Below are 23,763 nucleotides of genomic sequence, written 5' to 3'. Positions count from 1 at the left end.
CTTTCCGGGTACACACAACCGGCCCTCGGTGAATGTTGACTGATGCTTTCTTTCCTTCTGCCTTCAGGGTGCACAAAACCTAAAGCAGTTCAGACAGGAGGAGATCCAATTCCTGTTTAAAGTTGGTCTCTAAGGAAGGTAATTTCCAGCCTGCCCGTAACCTGTTTAAACCTTAACTGCTCTCATTCTCTTGAAGTTTTTATTTTAAATTCCTCAGGTGGCACATTTCCTGCGCTTCTGTCCTGAGAGCCGCTAAGAAGTAAAGTTTTCAATTTTGTGTTGTGACTGAGCCAATTTGGTCTATTTTTCACTATGGCAGAAGAAGAGTTTAGAACCTTAAGAGACTTGGTCTGGGTAAGGCCAGAAGTGTGTGGAATTTTTTAAATATTTGCATATATTTTACTTTCAGGCTTTGTTGTTGTTCCTTAAATGGACTGGATGACATCAGAAGTGACTTATTGCAATTGCTTGAAAAAAAGTATATGTATACACAAAGATCTTCCTGAATAGAAACTGATCTTTCTTAAAGAGTCAATTCATCAGAGAAGCAGCAGCTCACAAATTTTTCCAACAGCTGTATCCCCCGTGGATGTATTCTCTCTGAAGTCAGCCATCTGTTCCAATTATTCCTTCATTGTTTTTGGTTTAAGAGCATGACAGGTTTAGAACTGTTATGACAAATTCCTAGACTATATTTCTTTTTCATCTAGGAAGGGAGGAAGGCTCTTCAACTTTGAAACTTGTTATGGGTAAGGTTGGCAAAAATAAAAAAGAATAAATGAGCTAGTGTAAATCTTCCCTTGCTTTATATACAATATGTAGTGTATATATACTATGGATATATTGGTACAAAGCACATAAATATAACACATATATAAATATATACAAATGTGGTGATGCTTATTACTGAGTCAGTCTCATTCACATGAATGCAAACAGTGATCTTCAGAGAGATGCCTTAATTTAGCATCAGAGCAGAAAGGAACTCATTGGCTCCTTCTCCACAGCACTAATCCCATGTTACCACCATACCATCAAGATTTTGATAAAATCGGGGCTGGAGGTTTAGCTCAGTGGCATAAGCACCTGCCTTGCAAGCAGGCGGTCGTGAGTTCGATCCCCGGTACTGATAAAAATGAAAAAGACCAAAAAAAAAAAAAAAAAAAAAAAAGATTTTGATAAAATCAGTAGGGACAATATTAAAAAAACAACAGCAACAGTTCCTCTGATCTGTCTGACCTGCCCCAGCCCCTTTTCTAAAATGAGGAGGTAAAGTAGGGTTAGAGAGAAGAGATGTTTTTAAGCCAGAGAAAGGTACATTTTAGGTGATGTCCACGGACCCTACTGAAGGCAATGAGGCACATATTGATTAGATTATGGGACAATTTTCCACTTGGGGAAAATATACACTTCACTAACAATATTGTTTTGTTTGTTTATTTTTTAAATCAGGAAAAGTTTTTAGAAATAAAAGGACAAGAGAGCAATTAGAGATCTCCTAGCCCAGTGACTTCTAGAACTCTCAATGATAATGAACAGCCAGCTGTGGCATGTGTGTCAGAGATATACCACCATCTTAGCCTAATTATTCTGCAGAAGACCTTATTTAGAAAGCATAAAACATAACAGTAACAATGAAGTTAATTTCCATATAACACATAGTTCTAGCACTAGATAGATAAGGAGTTGAATTAGCTATGCATTCATAGAAAATACAGAGGACAGTTGGCCTTATTTGTTTAATTAAATTGTTATTAATACGGTTGAATATTAAACTGAATATAAGATGCATGGTCTTTTTAAGAAATTAATTAGTTGCCAAATTAAAACACTAGGCAAGTTCATGTAAGACTTGGATGTGTTTTTATTCAGGAAAACGAAATATCAGACAAACTTGTTTTCATATTCTCACATGTCTGCAACTGACCAAGACTTCCTTTAGATGGGTCACGTGCTTCCTAGTTTCCCATAGTGCCCCATTCCCTCCTGCCTCTCCCAGCATACGAGTTTATGAGATTTGTTGGCCTATGTATGTGTTGTTGATGGTAAAATTGGACAATTCCTTCCAAATAATAAAATAATATAAATATACAAATCAAATCGATTTGGGGTGCTTATCTAAGTATGATTTCTTCTTTTTGGACTAATCCAGTGGTTTGGATGAACTCTGATTCCTCTCTTTTGGAAGGCTTACCAACAAAGTACCAAAGAGTCACTTGAGAAGGGCACGCTGATTTCATCCAATAACTTTATACCTTTCCACAGCAAAGAAAACAATGGAGAAGGAGTTTTAATATAAAGGGAATCAGTAACTGATCTTTGATTACAGAAGAACATTGTGTATGCTACTATTTTGTACAAAGAAAATATTGTATGGGTGTGATTTTTAGAAGGCCATAACTTCCCTAGGGAAAGCAGTGCTATATGATTTTAAAGTATAGCAATATTTGGAGGGTTTAGATAGCTACCATTTGTTACAGCTAGCTTATTGCCTGAGAAATTATAATTATAATTTAATATGTACCCTTTTGCTTTTGAGAGAGCTTTGCTTTCGCATCTGTTGACATGGAACACTACTCTTCTAAATGCAGAATTGTCATCTACATGCAAAATTCATTTTCTTACATTCTCATATAACATCAGACAGAAAAAAAACCTAAGCATATAAGTGTTGAAAAAATAATATAAAGAAGATTAACAAAGAAAATATTCTCTTTAAAATATTTGGATTAAAATGAATCTATAGACTTTTTTTTTTTTTTTTTTTGGTCTTTTTCAGACAGAGTCTTGCTATGCTTTGTAGCCCAGGCTGGTCTTGAACTTGCAACAATCCTCCTGCCTCAACCTCCCAAGTGCTGGGATGACAGGAGTGTGCCACCATGCCTGACTAACCTATAGATTCTTAAATCATTAGCCTGTGATCGAACTTGAAAGAAATAGTAATTGAAATGTGCTGTGGCTCTGACCTATGTGACATTTCTCTTATTCCTTAGTCGGCTAAAGGCATGGCAGACCTTCTCAAAGGATGAGATGAGTTCTGTGCCGCTCTTACCTATAGGGGTCCCCACTCCGTAACCTTTGGAGTCGATGAGGCCCCCAATCTGGGTGAGGTTGCAGTTCCTCTGCGTCACATACTCGATGCTGGTGGACTCCATTAGCAGGGCGTAGTCAGTGGTGAGTACCCTCTGGATGCCCTCATCGCTGTTTTTCACCAGGGCGGTCTGCTGCCTGCTGCTCATGAAAGCCCACATCTTCTCATAGGTGGATATCCTTGATTTCTGCAGAGAGAAAAAAGCACAGCCACCAGCAGAAGAGAGCTGGAAAAGATCATCGCCCAAAGCCGCTCAACATAGGTTCAAATACCATGGGAGAAATTCTTTCTCCTCAGGTGGGGACCTGAGAGTGATGACCCTGGGACTTCAGTCTGGTAGCCCAGAAGAGCCTAATTTACCACAGGAAAGCCCTGGAGCCCCTGGAGAGAATGCCGAGACCTTGATAGCTTCACATGAGTTATTAACTCAAGGTCCTCTCCTTGGTTTCAGTTAGGATATTCATGGTCATCTGTGTCAATAATACAGTTGCCTAATGAACTGTGGTGACTTCAGAAGAGGGCATCAAGGTCCCCTGGGCCCAGAGGTGGCTGGCTCCCCCCAGGACTCTACTCGTTTACTCTCTCAACGGTTTAGCTCCATCGGGGGATACCGTGTTGTTTGCAGGGATGTGAACTTCTCTAGCTGACCAGCATTCTTTCCCTGGGCACAAGCCTGGGATAAATCACTTGTGGTCTCTGCTTCATTTGAGAAAGTACTCTCCTTCAGTCTTATCTTTTCTAAGTATCTGCATGCAACTTTTCAAGTCAATATTCAGATCAGAAAACTTCAGACTTTTTATGTTTATGACTTTTTTCATTGCAATCGTATTTTAGGAAATGAGGGCTGTACATTTTATTTGCACGTATTGTAATGGTTTTCCTTTTCTTTAACATTTTGATAGATCAACAATAAACTCTCTCTCTATATATAATATACGCATCTGTACATATGCACCATTACCTCATTATGTTCTTTTTTGTGTTAAAAGGTACTGCCTAAATGTTCATATTGCTCAGATATGAATTTTTCAGTCTCTTGAATAGTGATCTATGATTAGGTATTTTGTGTTTTTCTATGTAATTTCCATACTATTGTAAGTTTTTCCTCTGAATTTTTCTTTATCTGCTTCAATTCTCTCCGCCATATACTTCAAAGATAAAAGCCATTATGAGAATTATGCATAATTTCAAGCCAACCCTATCTATTCTCATATATACACATACATTGCTCACACACATGAGCCAGACTTCTCGGCAAGCACAGAACGCATCATCCTAAAAATAAAACACGATTTGGGCTATAAGCAAAGAGTAGAATACCATTAAATCAACTCTAACAGGGTTATTCACGCACAAGTATTCCAGGGGTCTCATTTAATTTTTAATTATATTTGAGGCCTGGCTTAATTCTGTAGGCTTCACGAGTTAGACAAGGACAGATGGCTTTATTTTGGATTGTTAGACATTTAAGGAGCTCCCTGAGAGAGATCTCGTGAGGCAAATAACAATTCAATAAACACATACCTTATAGATATTGGTATTTTGTAGGCTCCATTTGGAGGTGATTAAGCTCTTGAGAGGTTCTGCTCAACCTTAGAGACATCTACAAATTGAAACTCCTGTCTGTATAACAAAAGCATGCTTTGAGGGTCAGGGCCCATGTCCATTTGTTGTGTGATTTCAGCCTTGAAAGTCTGACAATGCCAAATTCATAAAGAGCTATTTGTACAAATGTGGGGAGGTCAAGCTATCTTTTGTTAGTAACGTACAAGTTGGAAAATTACTCCTCCATCAGGAAACTACCTTAAGGAAAAATAATTTTCTTTGAAGTATGAACTTTTAAAGTTATCAGAGACATTAGAAATAGATTCAAATTGCCACTCTTACAGACAGGAAAATTTGGTAGAAAAGGTTTGGGGACTTCACAAAAATCACAAAGCAAGTTAATATTTGAGCTAACGCTGGATCATAGGACCCTCATACCTGGCTCAATGCTGTTTCCATTGTATCATCTTAATTTTGGGAGAAGACAGCTGTCTGTATAGTCAAAATTCTTTTGAGAATGACTTAAATCTTGTTTGGTCTACATGTGAAAATATAATGTATTTGTGGGTTGCTGTAGTCCCCTGAGTCATTTGCTAATCGATCTCATGTTAATGCAAAAGAAGAATCAACCTCCAAATTAAAAAAAAATCCATGAAACATTTATTTTCTCTATTATATTTAAATAACATTAAGTACTATAAAAAGTTAGAAAACTGTTTTCTTGGGGACAGGAAAGTTAGGTACAAAAAGCAAATAATACAGTACTCTCCTCCATTCTACATGGACAAAATATGAGAAATCCTTACAGCACCCAGGAAATGGAAAGACCAGGAAAGGGCACTGTAAGATTCAGCACACAACCTGCACTGCTGCTCTGGGATCCCTATCAGGAGTGGTTCTCAGATGTTCTGTGGTAAAGGATTTTATTGTTTTCAATCCATGGTTCTATGCATCTGACTAGTCAGCAACTCATTCCACACCTTTTTGAGTGCTCAGCAGAATGCAAAGAGCTCTTACTTAAGGATATCAGAGATCTTATACTTGGTTCTATATCAATATTCAGTGACTGAAAGATCTCTGAACTGTTACTCAGTATTTTTCTCTTATTTCACTGCAGCTCGGTGCCAAATTATGTTCTGAGCCAACTTGTTCTTCATGCCACTTGGAGGGTCATTGCTCCACGAGGCTGTGACCATTGCACGACAGCATCCATCTCTATATTTTTGGTGTATAAGTTTATTCTGGCTTGAGCTCTCCAAATTCCTAGAGGGGAAATTAAGGTGGCACAAACTCCTTTAAAGTGTGGAGGGTAGGACCTTCTCTCTAAGAAAACTGCTGCTTGGTAGAAATTTGACTAATAAATTGAAGGCAGAGGAACCATTGTAAATTGTTTTTTTATTTTTCTTTTTTGATCCTTTGCTTTTTTGTTCCACCCTAATAATGGTAAGCATAATGGAAAATAGAAAAGCAGCATTTTGGTTTCTTTTAAAGCTCTTTTTTATAATTTATAGCATTTGCTATAAATTAGTGGAACTCCACTAAAACTTTGGCTGGTTAAGATACAAGAGAGCCTAGCATTCCATAAAGACCAAAATGCAACTGAATCTGTTAGTTCATCAAAAAGAATAGTTTGCGCTGTCTTTGTTTGATTGTCTGTTCATTTTTTATGCTTTGATTTTGTAACTTGAGCAACTACTTCTAAGATAATGTGTGATATGTTAACTAGTGTTGATTTCTTAGTTATTTTTCTGAAAGTCTGTATTATTTCTACCCATTTTTCTGTTTTGCCTTAAAAAATGCAACTGAGGAACAGACAGAAATGTCTGTAGACAGCTCAAGCACCTGGGGGTACAGTGAATTTTCCACCACTGAAATCCTGCTAGGAGAACTTCAGGCTTGGAAGAGTTTCTCTTAATGATCCCCTGATGTATTGGTTCTACTCTGTAGTTCAGCCCCTTCATAAAATTCATTCTGATCTTGAAATCAGGGACAAAAAGTGCAATCCAGAAGATCCCAGTTGGTTATCAAGAGAACTGGTAGAGAATTGAGGCTTCTTTCTTCTCACTCTTGAATTCTGTGTACTGTCATGACATGCACAGTAATATTTATTTTTGTTAGGTCCAAAAAGTAGTATTTTGGGGAGTAAATTAGATATTTCCTATTTAATGGATCTTTGTTCATTTTGAAGATAAAAATCTTAGTAATTCTTTAAGTATGATGATGCTTGATGGAAAATTACCATGAATATTAAAAGAATAAGCTAACTGAATGAAAGTGTCTGTGTCCATGTTTATGCACTCCTAAATCTTCAGCAGTCTCAGTCATAAGGCTTCTGATCACCTTAAATTAAACACAGTATGTCTAATAAATGGAAGCAGTGATTGTCCCTCATTTCATTGAAGATGTCAAAAAGTTAATTAGAATATTTGTAAAGTCCTCTGAGCTTCTTAGCAAAGCTTGCTAGAAATGAAAAGCCCACATTTATGAAATCTGAAATCATCCAGGAATATTGTTTAATCCTCAAAAACCATCAGGTAGAGATAAATTTTTGTTGCCTGTTTAAACCTGATTATGTAGCCACCGTGATCCTGATGAAACATTGTTGGCAGAGAATAAGATTTTTTCATTGGAAATCTGTTTGAAGAGAGTGTTATGAGATCAGTGTTGATGGCCATTATTTATTTCTATTTTTTTCTCCCTGCAGGACATGCGAATGAAACACTTACTGGGAAATGCTGTACAATGTGTCTTGGACAGTTTAAAAGTAATTGCAAATAGCAATAATAACCAGCACCGACTGTTTACTGTGATCTGAGCGTTACTCTGAACCCATTGCACATCTTAATTACTTAATCTTTGCTGTGATCATATACGAAAGCTACTATTAGTTGCTTTACAGATGTGGAAATAGTACATTGCATGAAAAAGGTGATAAAGCCAGGATTTGACTCTAGTAGTCTTATTTTACTGAGTTATTAATAAATAAGGGATCAGTCATTTGTTTTAATATATAACACAAACACATGACATGAATGCTTCAACAGAGGAAAAAATTCTCTAAAGAAATAATTGAAGTTAGTAGGTATAGGATGTTTCCATTGTGGTAAGAGCTATGACGACCTTTGTGCTTAGCCAGTAATAGAAATTATTTACCTGACTTTTAACAGTTTACACTTCTTTAAATTTTAAACAGTGTTTCAGGATGGGAACCAACTGGAATCTGGAAGAAAATGTGGCTATTGTTTGCATTTTGCCTTCCATCAAGCTCTGCTGTTTTCAGCTGCAAGTTCCTTCCATAGAGCATGAAGTCTGTGGAGATTCTGGGGTGTACTATGCTTTTAAGATTGACACAATTTTCATTTATGGAAATCTCTCTCTAATGTTTCTTTTTTATTAACTTAAATGTACCTATCACATTATTTTTCCAGCTGGGTTATAGGGTTTCATTGAAAGTATTAATTCCTGTTATTCAGTACAATCATTAGCTGTGCAATTCTACTTTAGACCAGTGTGTCTGAAGATTTTGTATATAAATCTGTATTTCATGTTTATTTTTATGTATGCATGTAAATCTACATATGTACAAACACACTGGGAATAAATTACTGATTTTTTTGTTTATCAAAAGTAATGGTATCGATGTGGTAAATACACACGTGTTGAACAAATGAAATATCAAAACAATTACATTTTTACATCTCCAAGTTACTTTTACATTAGGTAAATGATTCCCCTAAAGAAGCCCATTAAAAATCGACCAAAGACATAAAAAGCAGCTATTCAGAAATGCAAACTTGTAAAACAAATACATGAGACAAGAATAGTGCCTTTAAATGATTATTTTATCTAATGAATCATTGAAGATACTACTTGACTCAATGATAAATATATATGCTATTTAAAAATATTTTAATTCACAACAATTGCTTTTAAGGAAAACTATTACAAGAAACATTATGTAGTGAAGGACCTCTGTCTTCCAAATACATATAACTGTTATAGTTGATTATGCTCATATTTTGAGTTGATAGAAAGTTATGACATTTTCAGATTCTCTAACATTTTAAAAATTTATAGATTCCCTTAGAAAATTCTCTCAGTGGGATTTAAGCATCTTTGATAAAATAGTTTTATGTTTTTCTCTTGTCTAGAATTAGAAATTGGTCCATTACAGGCAATATATCAGGCTTTGGAAAAGGTTAACTTAAATTGACCTCATAGATTTCTTTGCAGACAAATACATTTTAACCTGTAGAGACCTAGCATTTTTAGGCAATGATGCTAAAATTAGTTGGATCTTTCAAATGTGAGCTAATAGCTTCTTAAGAAGAATGTCTTACTATGCAGAGAAGTTTCTTTCATCCTGTGCTTTCCTAAATGATTGTTTCTGTCTGAAATTTGTCTCATCATAATAGTTCATCGCTTCAGTTCCATCAGGACAGTGCTTAGTAACTTCCTTAAAATGTCTTTTGGGCTGCTGATGGCACCTAACCACTCACTGGAAGGAGATTATAAAGGTTACTCTCGTCCCTTATTCCCACAGCTGGTCCAAAGTCCTTAGACCATGAAAGTCAGAAATGACAAGTCTGTTATGATTTTTTTTGAAATCTATTTTATCCAAGTCATTTTAGACTGAATCATGATCTAATCTAGGTAATCCTCTGGTTTGAGCTGGGAGGATAGTGATTTGTTACAAGGCAAGATTCTCCTGAGAAGTATTTCTTGCAGTTGTATTTCATAGCCAATTTGACTCACAAGGAATTCTGATGTCCATGCTACTTCTATCTACACAGTGCATGATGCTTGGCCACATGGTATGTTGTCTTTAACAAGCACGCTTTCATCTTTTCTTTCTATTGCTATTCAGATTTTTAAGCCTTGCACAAAATTTTATATGTTTTCCCCTTCCTATCTCTTACAGTACCAGCTTTAGTGATGCCATATTGGAGATCCTGAAAAAAATATAAATTGAGCTGAGTTAAATTGAACAGCCTCACTCTGCACCTCAGTTGAATTCCAAGGGTAGCCTCGCCATCTGTTGCATACTTATAATCTGGGAAGTGGTTCTTCTGAAAATGTAATGTGTAGTCATAGGAAAAGCTTCCGTGCACTAGGGTCTCAGCCTGACAAGGCCTTTGAATGCAGTCTTTGAGACTCTGGGTCCTGGTACTCTCTGTGAATTTTTCTGTCCATTGACAGAAACTACACATTCCAGAGATTACTGACAACAGGAAAGCTGGGCAAAGGCCAAACTGGAGTGTTTCTAAATCAAGGCAAGTGGAAAAGTAAGACTTAGCCAAGATTAAAGCTTGATGAAGTTGACAATGATATTATTGGTGTAACAGTTATATGCCTTTTAAAACTGTTCTCTATTTGCAAGCAATTATGCAGCTATCATCTCTATTACTTAATCCTCAAAATAATGTATGAATTAGATATTAGCCTCAATTTGCACTTAGGAAGCTCATGGTCCAGAATGTAACTTGCCACGGTCTGCATAGCTAATTAGCTGTGGAGTCAGAATTTAAACTCAGGCTATCTGGCTTCAGATCTGAGATCTGTAGGTTTTAATTTGTATCTCAGCATTTGATGCTGGTCATATCTGCCAGAAAAGACTGGCAGATATTACTAAACTCTGATCTGTAGTCTAACATATTATTTTCTTTGACTAATGGTTCACAAAGAGCATGAAGAAATCTTTTGTTTTAAGCCTCGAATTGTTCTTAGATTTTCTTTAGGACAATCCCTTCATAGTTTAGAAACAAAACAAAACAAAACAGCCTCCCCGAAGCCCCCCAAAAAACAAAACAAAAAAACCCTAATATATTGCTACATTGTCACTGTGAGAATGACAGTGGAGTTTGGACTACTTCACTGTTCCATAAGGTTAGTAGAATTGCAACAAGGATGAAGAATAAGATTTTTGTACATTTCTTGTTTCCTATGAAAGATACAAAAAGCTGGTAGCATCTCAAGTGCTCATTTATGAAAGGAAAAGTTATATTCAACTGTCACTGCTTTCAGTTTTCCTGGGTACACACTAGGGAAATTCCTCAACTCGTGGCCCTTAGGGACTCTGTACCCAAGTTACGTCTACTGAGTTTGAGCACAAGCTGACTGTTCTTTGTTTATGTCTCCTAAGGTTCTGCTAGTGGTCTCATGGGTACAGGAGGGTCAGGAAGGCCGCCACCATTCAGACCTTTAAATCAATAGGAAGGACCAAGCCACTTATCAGCAAACAAATACAGTTAATACTGGATTATTAGTTTTATCCCAAGAATCAAGTCTATTGAAAAATTCTCTTAAATTGCCCTGGAGTTCTGAATTATGAATACTCTGATTCATAAACAGAATATATGAAGTAACTGAAGACTTGATTAAGAGAGAAAAATGATTTCCTAATAACCAGAAAAGAATTTAAGACATCTCCAGTGGTATCTAAGTGACTGATGAAATGCCACATGTTTTTCTAACTTTGCCATGCTAATTGTCCTTGTGGTGACTGATATCCTCTGACCAAATAGTCTATCATATTATCCTTGATGCTTAAGACTTTAAGACTCAGAGTGCTGATGAATGTGTAAAAAATAAACTTGTAGTGTCAAATAAGTATCATTTGCTGGGAATTTGGTCACAAAATATAGACTAATTCTCTCCCTCATGGGTTGTACCAGCTCCATTTAAAACTCTAGAAGTTTAGTTTATGATTTAATCCTAGTCCTTTGGTATAAGCAAATCTTTGATGATGAGGTAGCCTCCTCTGTTTCAGACACATATTGTCTAATTCCCACACTGTTTAAACTTTTTAGCTTATCTCTTCTGCCTTCCCTGAATTCAGACAATGGATAGTGGAACTTTACTGGAACTACTTTTAAAGCAAATTTTATGGGGTTTTTCATATTGAGAGTTGAATATTGGTATTCTGGAATCTAAAGTATCATGCTGCTTGTAAGACTAGCAAATTTTAGGAAAAAAAAATCAATGGATTTTGACTGAAATTTTAGTGAACAATTTCAGGACAATCCTTCTACGGAGATACTTCTCTCCAAACATCCCTTGCTTGTGACCTAGAGAGAAACATGTGAGATTAGTGTATTGTGTTTCATCTTGGGTTTTGGTAATATCTCTGATCCCAGCAATGGCCTATTATTTAGTGGTAAAATTATTTTAAATTAACTTGCAGGAGAAAGAGCAGGTTGTTGCCATTGGGATTCTGCCAAGGAGAACAAAACCTTCACTGCACTGTGTGTGATGAGAACATGGTTCTTACTAGAAGATTCCTCATGGTCAGTGGGGTCAGGTGGGGCCACTTGATGAAGTGACTTCTCTAACAACTGGGCAGATGTGTCACATATAGCTTTTCTTATTCACGATACAGCTCAAGAGGTCATTGTTTTGACTTCAGAGAGAGAGGAAGGGAGGGAGGCCAGGGTGACCCATCAAAGGTGAAGCATTATTAATGTAGAGACACCACGGCACCGAGTCCTATTTGATTCTAAGGGTGAAACCACCTGAGAACTAAAAATCACAAACATTTCTTACCCTGGAGAAATAATCCAGCTTAAGAACTCTGAGTATGTATCCCTCCAAAGCTTTCTGACAGCTTGCTTCCCTCAAGGGGAGAACTAAATCTGATTCAGTCCTTGTTCTCTTTTTGCAAATAAATTCCTTCTTGAGATAGAGTTGCTGGGCCACAAGCTAACTTTTGCCAGATTCTTCCTGACAAGGTCTATGTATCCATCCACCGCTCGATCCTAGTCTCTGTCTCTTTATCTCGGTCTCTGTCTCTGTCTCTTTTTTCTCTTTCTTTTCTGCATCATTGATTTGTGCTTTTGTTTATTTACTGATGATGTGTTTTTTTCTGAGTGCCCACTACATGCCAGGCACTGTTTTAAATTCTGGTAATGTAACAGTAAACAAAGCCGAACACTCTGTTTCCTTGGGAAGCTAACTTGGTAGAGCTCTGTAAGATTTGGCTGCATCTTGGCTCTTTCATTGCGAGCTTTGTGACTTTGAGGCAAGCCACTCACCCTGTCTGTGCCTGGTTTCACTCACCGTACAATGGGGACAACATTAGTATTCCCCTCGGTTGGCCTTTCTAAGAAATAAGACAATAAGTGTAAAACATTTAGAAATAGAGTGGGCAGCTCAGGGTTAGTGCTGTACCTGCTGCTATTTTCATGGATTTACCTCATTTACTAATATCACAGAGTTTTAAGCAGGGTAAGGTGGCACACACCTACAATCCCAGCATTCTGGGAGCCTCAGAAAGGAACGTGCAAATTTAAACTCAGCCTACATAATTTAACCACATAATAAGACTCTGTTTTAAGGAGCAAGCAAGCAAGCACAGCAAAGAAAGGAATAAATGTATAAAGCACAGCTGGGGGTGCAGCTAGGCGGACCTGAAGAGTTTTAAAGGCTGCTCCAGGAAGTGGGATATTAAGAAGAGATTGTCCATCCTTGCATGCCCAATGCCAAAGGAACCACGGGGCTGCTCTCTGACAAAGCAGTAGAAATGCCTTTGCCACAGCCCATAGGACCTGTATGTTTCCTTACAAAGGGGCTTCTGCGTTTTGCACTGTTGTTCTGTTCTTTCTCTTCAAAATGCATATTGCCTGATCATTTGTCTGGAGATCTGAGTGAGCCCTTTCCTTTGTTCTCCTTTTCAGGTCTAAAGAGCAAGCAGGAGCCCTTTCTGAAAAATCCCAGGGAGCATAGTTGAGAGTAGTGCCATCTTCATGATGTCACCCCAGGGTCCTGTCACAGAAATGGAGTCAGCATTCTGCATGTTCTGAAAGGCATGCAAGTGAATATGGGGCGCTTTGTGAATACGCAGGTCCTTCACACAGGGACAAAGGCAACTCTACTGCTTTGTTAAAGAGCATCCTGGAGTCTTCCTTTGGCATCGGCAGTGCAAATCTGGAAGAACAGAGTATCTTTTCTGCTTTAAATAGCCTGTTCCTTGGTACTTTAAACTTTTCACACCCAACCAAACTTACATCCCACTTTTTGTTATATATCTACATCATTGATATCCCTGTCTATCTATCTATCTATCTATCTATCTATCTATCTATCTATCTATCGATCTATCTACCTATCTGGAAATAGACAGACAGACAAAGATCTTAGTGGGTTTTTAAGATACCCAGCCTGGGCTCAGATTTGAGATCCTCCTGCATCAGCTTCCTAGAGTACTAGGATTACAGACATATATTATCACAGTTGTCTTAAAACCCTTTGATTTGGGACAGTCTTTCAGATACATTGGAGCCTATGTTGGCACTGTTGCTCTGTCTTATGTGTCTAGCAAGTGACTACCTAGTTTCTGGCAAGAGCCATGGTGTATCACTAGGCTGCGGTAACTTATGTCTCTTTACACTAGAGTTTAAGAAAATACTTTCAGAAACTGGGAAAGCCATATGTTTATTATTGTTTCTTCTTAAAATATCACTGTCTAAGAGACAATCATCATGATTTATGCATTCATTCCACCAATGACATTGTTCTTAAAAAGTGCTTAAACAATTTTCTTAACATTAGGGAAAGTAAATCCTATTTTTGTGTTAGTCTCCTCTTTGATAAAAATCTTCAAGTAGCTCATTTGTAATACAAATAACTCTTATTTATCATTATTAATATAATGATATAATAATGCTAAAATTCATGGCATTAGTATCTGCTTACTACTGTTATGCAAAGAGAGAGTACATTTTTGTATTTCCCTTAGTTTTGTTTCTAAGTTAATATTCTTCATAAATCAAAGCAATCTATTTCATCCTGGGCTAACAACTTCATTATTGATAATCTGAGTGTAAAATTTCACAAGGGTTTATTTTGGCTACCTTTACCTCCATCAGTGTTTCTTAAAAGCAATGCTAGCACCTCTCAGTCAGGGAACAGGTGACTACAAGTAGATAGCTCAGCTTCTGAGGGTCTTGTTCGCTTCATTGTAGACTAAGCTTTGTGATCTCTAAACCTAGCAGATATACTAAAATCCCCTCCTTTACTCTCAGGAATTATAGTATCTGAGATTTGGTAATAAAAGTACTAAGGCTTACACCATAAGCAAAGCAGAAATCAGTTTCATTATTCTAAGTAATTAAGAAGATCTGAAAAGTGAAATGCACTTGACCTTAAAATGAATCCACTCTAATTTAATTCTCCTTTGGTGCCACAAAAGGCTCTCACAGCTACTGGAAGCTTCAGGCATGGATGGGAAAACTGTCTTTCATTGCTACAAACAATAATAGAGTTCCTTGTTTCCTTGTTTTCTGGTTAAAATAACTAAATTGGAATACCCACACAAGATTTTGTTGCTGTTTTTTTTTTTTTTTTTTTTTTGTCATCTGCTTCTACCTCATCAAGTACAAGTACAGAAGGAAAAGAACAAAATGATAATATTCTAACATGTTGCTTGTCAGAATTTTGGATTAAAGAATCTTCATCTTGTGGTTTCCATAATGAGTGTTTAATTAACAGGTGGTCAGACTGTGTTTGAAAGGCAGCACTGCAGTAAAGACCAAGAGCATCTTGACCTGTGGATCTTAGTGAATCACACTGGAAATCAGAGAAATGACAGAAGAAAGAAACTGCTTCATGCTGGTCACTGAAGGCACAGGGGTTTCTTTTAATGGGATCATATTATTATAAATTTTATTTCATTAAAAAGTCTTCCAATATCTATTTCCTTTTAAACTGAACAGAAAGTGTGAAGTTGTGGGTTTAATCCCTGGTACAAAGAAACCCCAACAGATTATTATTTGCTCCTTTTTCTCTCCAGTGTGAAGTAACCACCGTGAACACTTCGGCAGGTTCTTACCTTGAAGAAGGTCATTGTTGATCCATCTCTGACAGCACCATATTCTATCTTGGTTTGCTTTGCCAGATCATCTGCTGAGTCTATGGGGGATTCCATCCTCTCTACTGTCAAGAAGGCAGCAAGATTGGCAGTGTAGGATGAAATGATGATTAGGGTGAAAAACCACCATATTCCACCAACTATCCTGGTCGAGAGAGCCTTAGGCATCAGCTCTGATCCTGTGACGGTATCATCAGAGTAAAGGTGTTAAGCACAGTCAGGAGAAGAGGGAAGGCTTATAGTTGGACACTACCATAGGGAGATAAGTGCATCAAGGACCTACTGTGTTGCTTATAGATGAAATAAATGCATTCTCTGTAAATGGAGCAAAGTCTATATGATCCTTTCTTAAAATCACCACTTCCTATTAAAAGATAATTTGTCAATGATTGGTGATGTTAAAATAGCTTTAATCCTGGGGTATTATATGCCTATAATTTAGTACTTTAATTGCTTACAATTGAAACATCCATCCTAAGGCTTCTGACTTTTTATTATTGTCTGAAATGAATCTTATAGCGTGAAATAAGACCTTCTGGGTCTTTGTGTTATTATGAAAAGTTTAAAATATTTATTATTATTTAAGATTAAGGACTGTGAGAAACTTTTCAAAGCTTAACATTATGACATTTGTCACATGCACTTTAATAAAATATTGGAATTTTGAAAACAAAATTAAATAAGATGCCACCGTACTTGACAGTGAATGAATCTTTTTTGTTTTTTATCCCTTTTAGAGTCACAATTCTTTTTTCTGATGTACAATTTTATTTGGCTAACAAAATATTTATTCTCTGAAAAGCATACCTTTGTCTTTTAATTAAGTACTATTTCTTAATTGTACTCAAAACCTGGTTGTTTCTCAGGTGGAGAGAGCCCTTCCTCGTAAGAATATACATTTTGGATATTTAGGTGGTTCATGGTTATGTTTTAAAAAATGACATAAAGGCACATAATATGCTCACCAAGAAAAATTTTTCTCGCTCAAAGAAAGGGCTTATGGACTAAATTTACATCTTGAAAAGAAGTCTAGTTCAGTTTTAGTCTAATGGGGCCGGGGATATTTATAAGTTCAGTAGCAGAATCAAAAGAGACCAGAAAAACAATTGAGTTCGCTCTAATTCATAGATGGATTTTGGTTAGTCCATTTGCCTAAAATTCACCCTTGGCTGTGTACTTAACATTTCTTTAATGAACCTGAAGGCATGAGGAGTTTATATGACCAAAGAGTGGAGGAAGAACAACTTAAATTTAAAATCCCCAAAAGTACAGCAGATCAAACATCTGATTTATAGGCTCCTTTCTGAAAAATGATTGGGTGTTTTGCAATTTTGTACTTAACGATGGTTTAAAATGGAAAGAAAATTTAGAGTCTGCCAATCTATAAATAAATGAGTTTATGTGGGTTTAATCTATAAAGAGATGTACAGATTGCTCATGAAATCAAAGCCAGCTGACGGCTGGTGACAAGCTGATGGAGGCCAGCAGTTTCTGGCCTTTGAATAAACAGAAATGTCCTCGTAAAGCTGTTAGATGCTTTGTGCTTTACTCCCTTCTAATGAGGTAAATAGTTTGACTGCAATTTGTATTTCTTTTTTTTTTGTTTGAACTTGAGCATGTAATAATACAAAAATTTATAATAGTTTCCAGTAAATTGCCTGCAAGGATTTAGTGGAATAATTTGTTGCTGTTGTTTTAATCTTGTGGCTTAATGGGATTTATATGCCGATGGGTGTGTGTGTTTAAAGCCCAAGGTTGTTTCATATCTTTGTACTTAATTGATCTAGCAGCCCCATGGCAATGTTATATTATTTTAGATCTTTAGCTGGTTATCATTAAAATGGCATTTATTTAATAAAATAGCCATGGGAAATAAAGAACAGATTTAATAGAAGTATTTTTCTTGGTTTATAGGTACAGCTTTTCTGCTGTAAATTTATCCTTATGTAATTTGGCTGTATTTATGAAAAGATGAACTTTTGAATCCATATATTTGTACAGTTATTTATCAATATGGAAGTAAAACTGGACAGACACATAAATAACCAACTGTTAACATTTAATGTAAACTCATGGCTTTCTCACTTTAAGATAAATATTTACGAATTTGGACGAAGCTCTTTTGGAAACTAGAAAACCACTCAATAAACCTACTGAAATTGTATTTAAAACTCTCAGTACCCGGCATCAATTCAGTTACTTCACGTCCCTTTGTGTTTTCTGAAATTTTCACATAATTTTGTGAATTATGATTCTTAGTATACAGTGATATATTTAGGGCTTCCTTCAAGAAGAGATGATTTACGTTAAGTTCGGGACTCGAGAGGAGGAGGAGGAGTTACAAAAGCAATCACAGTAGAGAAAAGCACCATAGGAATGTCTGGGGTGTGAGACAATACTTGCTGAATCTCTTTAGTGCCTTTTATGGCAGACATGACAGCCAATCCCGATCCAGACTTTGCTCACGCTCTGTAGAAAAGAGAAAGTCTGATCATCACATCCAAAAAGAAATCCAACAAAATGGTTTCCAATTGAGTACAGTGACGAGCTTCTGCAAACGAGAGAGAGCACAGGTACCTGCTTCCACTCCGCGTGCCAAGGACAGACGTCCCAACAGTCGCGAGCACCCCACGGCTGAGCGTGGAAACATTTGTTGCACCTGACAAATGTTTACACACTTCTTGAAAGACAAGCAGAGTCTGGTTGGGGCTGACTGTCATGTACCCAAGGTAGTGGTAACTAACAGACACTGCATCCCACAGTTTGCTGTGGATGATGGTAAACTCCAAGCAGGCAGTTATGAAAGAGAAGTTCTGGGGTGGGTGTGCGCGCTCAGCAGAAGGCAACCGCAGCCTCCACGTGTGCGGGTCTGCTGCCTGTGCTGGGAAGCCCAAATGTATTGTTTTCCATTCTGTCGGCTGGATGAGGGCAGTTTGTAGTGAATGGAAGGTGCTCTTCAATCTGAAAGTGTTCACTAGTGTGAAGAATACTCTCAAGATTGGCTTCTGATGGGGGATTCTTATGGGACTTACAGTGCTCTATGCTGTGCTCTAAATTTACACCAGTGATTTCTAGTAAATCAGGTGGTGTCTACCTACTTTTCCGAATACACTCTGCTTAACTGCCCCTTTTCTTCAATTATTTGGTATTTTTATACTAGAGAAACTTAAGAATTCTCTCTCCCCCTTTCTCTCTTGCCTCTTTTTCTTTTCTCTCATTTCCCTTTCCCTCTCCTTCATTTCAAGACAGAATATACGCATTTCAAATGGTATCATAATAACATCCTAATGAAAATGCTGGGTTCACTTCCAAATAGCAAACATGTTTAATGTATACCCCAGTTGGATTTTTCTTTTGCCAATTTATTTTGCAGCTTTATTGTCAAGTGAGCAGATATTCCAAAAAACAACAGCATCTGTGATTTAGGATTTTCTTAAATTAAAGCATTTAATCTTGGATGTATTTTCTAGACCATATGCCTAGAATACAAGCTGAAGAAAATCCATGAAAGAGAGGGATTTCTTCCAAATGTTGAAATAACTCTCTCTTCCCCTTGCAAAAATAGCAAAATCCCTTAAATGACAGAACATATATGCAGTTTATTACATTTTTTTCTGACTGGAATTTTATTCCCTCAACCTCTATAGTTTACTGTTGCTATGGATATCAATTGAGAAAGATTGTGAAAATTTACCGAGAGGCTAAGATGAATCTCAGTAGGGATGGTCAGAGTGGCAGTTAAGTGAAAGTTTTAGAGACTGTCACCAATTGGAGGAATGTAAGTGAATTTAATCTTTAAAAAAGATTTAAATTCCATTGGTCTTAACTATTTGACTTCTGGAGTAACCATCAAAAAGAAAATGATCAACACCTCCATCTATGCAAACTTGTAAATAATTTCTAAGGCACTTTATCCTTTGCTACCCAAAGGATAATGGTATTCATTGATAGATAAGAGTGTTATTTTAGATATTAACAAAGGAGTTCCATTTACATCATAGGTCTGTCTTCGTCTTTAGAACTGGCTTGAAAGTCAGTTGCTATTATTAAAAACTCCTATGGCAGTGTTTCGGACTACCCTCTAGCTTCATGGTGGAGTTTACCAGCATGAAAGCCTGTCAGCAGACTGTGGGATGCGTGTGACAAAGATGGGCAACCGGTGTACCTTGCTGCATGAGAGCTCCAACTCCAAACCAGAAACTATTTAGTAAAGTAAAATTGTTTTCCACCACATCTGAGTCAGGGTTGCACGGGTGGGGGTTATACCATTCATAAGGTGTAAACCTGTGGTAGTCAACAGAAACAGTCTGTAAATATCAGATAAATACACTACATGGGACTCCAGAAAAACCTGCTGAGAGGTGAAGAAAACCCCACAATTAATGATGTGAGCCTCAACCCTAGGAGTAAAGGCCATATTCATAAACTTCCAGAGTTGGTGGGCAGAAGAACCTTGAGTTAGTGTTTACCATATTTATTTTGAGGGAAAGCAAAACTTTTGGATTGGCTGGAATGACACTCCTCAGACCTATGTCTACTGAATTCTTCCAAGTTTTCGTTCATTTCCACCTTAGTGTACAACTGAATGGACTGCAAGAAAGCTTCTTGCATATGAACTTTTATCCAATCAAGTTGTGATGAGTGTATTGCACACCTATTGCATCATGACTGACATGTCAGCTTACTATATCACTAGATCCTGTAGAAGATACAAATAAGGGTGACTTGCCATAAGTGGGTTTTTGCAGACTGGTGCTTAGCAGGAGTATGAGTGGTATAGTGAGTTCATAGTTCAGCAAATGAGCTGCATGGCTGAAAATACCTCTCATGGGCAGTAATGAGGACCAGGGTTGGAGTTGGGACGTATTACGTAGTTTTAGGATAAAGTAGTATATGGAAACAATAATTAAAACACTTCATTACAAAGATAAAACTTTGATTTGGAGGTATCATGGCCCAAGCTTAGAGGTAGATTAGTATTAGATCTGTAGCATAACTTGCTGAATAATTTTGGGTTCATAATTGCTTCTTGAGGTGTTTTTTTTTTATCTAATTATTTCACGAACTATAGTCCATAGTCCCTTGATTTCCAACTCTACTTACATAAAAATATGTTTTCTGTAACATATAGCTTTGTCTGCAAGGTGATAGGCCACAGGAAGTAAAAGTCTCTGGAAAAATAACCAGTAGTCTATGAAGTCAATTTGAACAATTCATTGCATTTTTTTGGTCTCAGTTTATTTATTTGTAAAGAAGATGGATTTAGATATAGCTGGTAGTGGTATTTAAAACAAGAATCTGGGAAACAACTCTTCTTTTGTTCTTTCTCTACTTTCTGAGCATGTGTCTCATCTGTGTGGGCCATAGGCATTCTTTACTCTGAGGTTATTTTTCTGGGATACCTTGCCTAGAGGTGCTTATTTGCCCAAAGAGATATTATCAGATACCCAGCAAAGTGATGTGGAAATGATTTAAAATGCAATAATTCTTATCATGGGACGCTTTGCTATTTGCCACTGAGACCTTTTAACGCAAGCAGGAGTGGTAGAGTAATGTTAATATATCATAAAGCCGATGAGAACATATGGAATACTCTCCAGCCATAAGGTTTCAGCAGTAAACAATGGCAGGCTGCTGACACATCAGGGAGACCTGAGCTGAAGGAGAATATATTTTCTACAGCAAAAAAGGAGGACTTACTGTGAATTATGCACAAGGAACTGGGAAGATAGTTCCTCCTAGTAAGAAACTCTTTTCTAAACCTCTTCTGGAAAATGTGCAGTAGCTTCTTGTTAAGTGTTAGGGACATTGGGATAACAGCCTGGGTGGGGCTTACCCTACCTTAAAGGTGTCCAATTCTTTTTGCATCTTCCACACAACTGGAAGTGGAAGTTCCTGAAGCTTATGAATATAGCTTTAATTGACAGTGCCATGCCAATACATATTTTAATTACTGTTTCAACAGTATAATTAAGTTTTGAATTTATACATCCTTAGAACAATAACAATTTGCTGAGCTGAAGGAATGAATACCAATATTAATGAACCTTCTAATTGAAACAGCATGCAGAGTAAAATGCTGTTACTTAAACAATACCATTGTTGTTTGCACAGTAATTTACAAATATTAATTGCAATAAATTAGGAGGCTAATGCATCTAAGAGAAGGGTTTTTTTAAAAATACAATATAAATTCAACTGTCAATTGCCTGTTCCCTGCTATTTTGTGTATCCTCCTAATATTCTCTGATCCATGAACTCACCTCTTTGGAACGCTGCTTTTAATTTGGTCTTTTTAGTAGGTCACACTTTGCACTTGCAAGTGAGCAATTAATTGAATTTTCTGTGGCAAAAAAGAAAACTGGCTAAACAGCAATGTGATTGTACTTGCTTGTTATCTCTGGATTCCGATTCTGAGAGAGTTTGGGAGCGTGGGCACTGAGGAATATTAATGAATGACATGATATTGTGGTTTGAGACACCGGGTTTTTTTTTTTTTTACAGTGCAGTAGACCTACCTATTACCTGGATAAAACTGTTTCAGCTTGAAACTCCTAACAATTGCTTAACTATAGCCAGCAGGACTGCATGTTGGCATCAGGAGGTCTGGGGGAAAGGTTAATACACGACCCACACTGATGACAGTCTGAAAGTGCTCATCCCATGTGGCTCTCAACTCTGTCCTGAGTTTCAGCAAAATAACAACAAAAGGGGCAAATGTACTTAGACTGTGTCAAAACTTGCATGTGGCAGCGTGGCCTTATGTTGAAATGGGAAAATTCACTTTGAGTTTATGCTTCAGGTGCAGTTCACATTTGAATGGAAGGCATAAAACAATTCTGACACCAAAGTTCTCTAACTAAGCAAATTTTTAATGCTGAGAGTGGATATTGGGCTGCATTTAAGAGAGGGTGATCCATTTGTCCTATAAAAGGAGAAGTTCCATTTGAAACAGCAACATAGGCTTTGGGTTTGTTTTATAACCTTGGAATATACTTTCAAGGATTTTCTGTTTTATTCTTTTTTTTTTTTTTTGGTCATATGTGACCTTTTAAAAAGTTTATTTTTTAAGAAGAAAGCAAAAAATCATAAAATGTAATTAATATTGCTTCTAGATATTTGGTCTTCTTAAATTGTATATTCATCATGGATATAATTCCTTAAGGTTAAATATTTTTCAAAAAAGAAAAAATGTCAACTATAAGAAAGGAATACAGATATGAATATTTGCCATAAATCATAGTAACTAATTTTTGTGGTACTGGAAATTAATCCCAGAACCCTCACTAAGCTATAAACCTCAGATTGCCTTTTTTATTTTGAAATAAGGTCTCATTGAGTTGGAGTGGAATGAAATATTTTCCTTCACTTGTTCCAGTCATTTCTGCAGCTTTATAAATTCAATTCAGCTCAGCAAATGATTTTAAGCATCTATCTTGTGAGGGCCTTAGTTTAAATGCAGTTATGGGCTTTATTTTTTTCTCTTTTAAAAGAACATAAAAGGATGTCTTCACAACAAAGATTCAAAAGCTTTTGTAGAGCTAAAGATGATTAGGAGATTAACTGTTTTTCAGCTTTACTTCGCTGACTTTGAATGCAAACCATTAGGATAGTAACCAGAATGATTTTACACCCTAGCTTACGCAGAGTGGTTGAGTTCATAGTATCAAACTGTGATAATGGGAACTAAAGGTGAGCTGGTATCCTATTCAATTAGGATTTTGTTTTGGGGAATTTTCTCTAAAGTGTCTTCTGTGGTTTTATCAAGTAGAAACAAGGATAGACTCAAACGCATAGAAAACATGAAGTGAGTTCAGTCTCCCTAACAGTGTACTTACGCACTACAGGGAATTATTTTCTATATTTTTGTACAGTACTTGCCGTATTTTACCATCGTGGTGTTTGCAGTATATCACTCTTCTTTTTCTAAATTTCAGAGCAAGAGAAAGACAGTGCTAGAGGAGTCATGGAGAATAAGCTAAATAGGGAAGGGCTGGTTTATAAATGATACTGTCAGCAAGTAGGGACATAGAATGGATGGCATTGTGAGCTGGGGGTTACTGCTACCATAAAAGAAAGAGAATGTGTGAGAGCAGTAGAGAGGTCTTTATCACCAGGAGATTATAAAGGAACTGAGAAATAAATAGGGGGAAACTACTGAATGTTACACTATTCTGGTAGTTTCTAATGACAAAAATAAGATGACTTCAGTCCCAGATGGTGTCAAATGTTAAAGAATGCAGTCAGCCTATGAGTTTTTGAG

The 23,763-nt window shown here is 36.8% G+C and overlaps 1 protein-coding gene across 5 annotated transcripts in view; it reads right to left on the bottom strand.

Moving 5' to 3' along the window:
• The window catches only part of Grik1 (glutamate ionotropic receptor kainate type subunit 1), a 378,892-nt gene that overhangs the window by 18,125 nt on the left and 337,004 nt on the right, over positions 1 to 23,763 (bottom strand). For all 5 annotated transcript variants that reach the window (XR_010048588.1, XM_063252525.1, XM_063252527.1 and 2 more), the window contains exons 12-14: positions 19,666 to 19,784; positions 15,462 to 15,679; positions 3,053 to 3,278 (exon numbers count right to left, since the gene is read on the bottom strand). Coding sequence is in view for 4 of the 5 variants with exons in the window: in XM_063252525.1 (XP_063108595.1) it covers positions 3,053 to 3,278; positions 15,462 to 15,679; positions 19,666 to 19,784 (563 nt within the window). In the remaining variant the exon portion in view is untranslated. The remainder of the gene's footprint in view (positions 1 to 3,052; positions 3,279 to 15,461; positions 15,680 to 19,665; positions 19,785 to 23,763) is intronic.

This window comes from Cavia porcellus, unplaced genomic scaffold (genome assembly GCF_034190915.1).
Source record: "Cavia porcellus strain 051 isolate PalLab524CR breed Dunkin Hartley unplaced genomic scaffold, mCavPor4.1 scaffold_7, whole genome shotgun sequence".
Lineage (NCBI taxonomy): Eukaryota > Metazoa > Chordata > Mammalia > Rodentia > Caviidae > Cavia > Cavia porcellus.
This window is presented reverse-complemented; position numbering and strand designations above follow the sequence as displayed.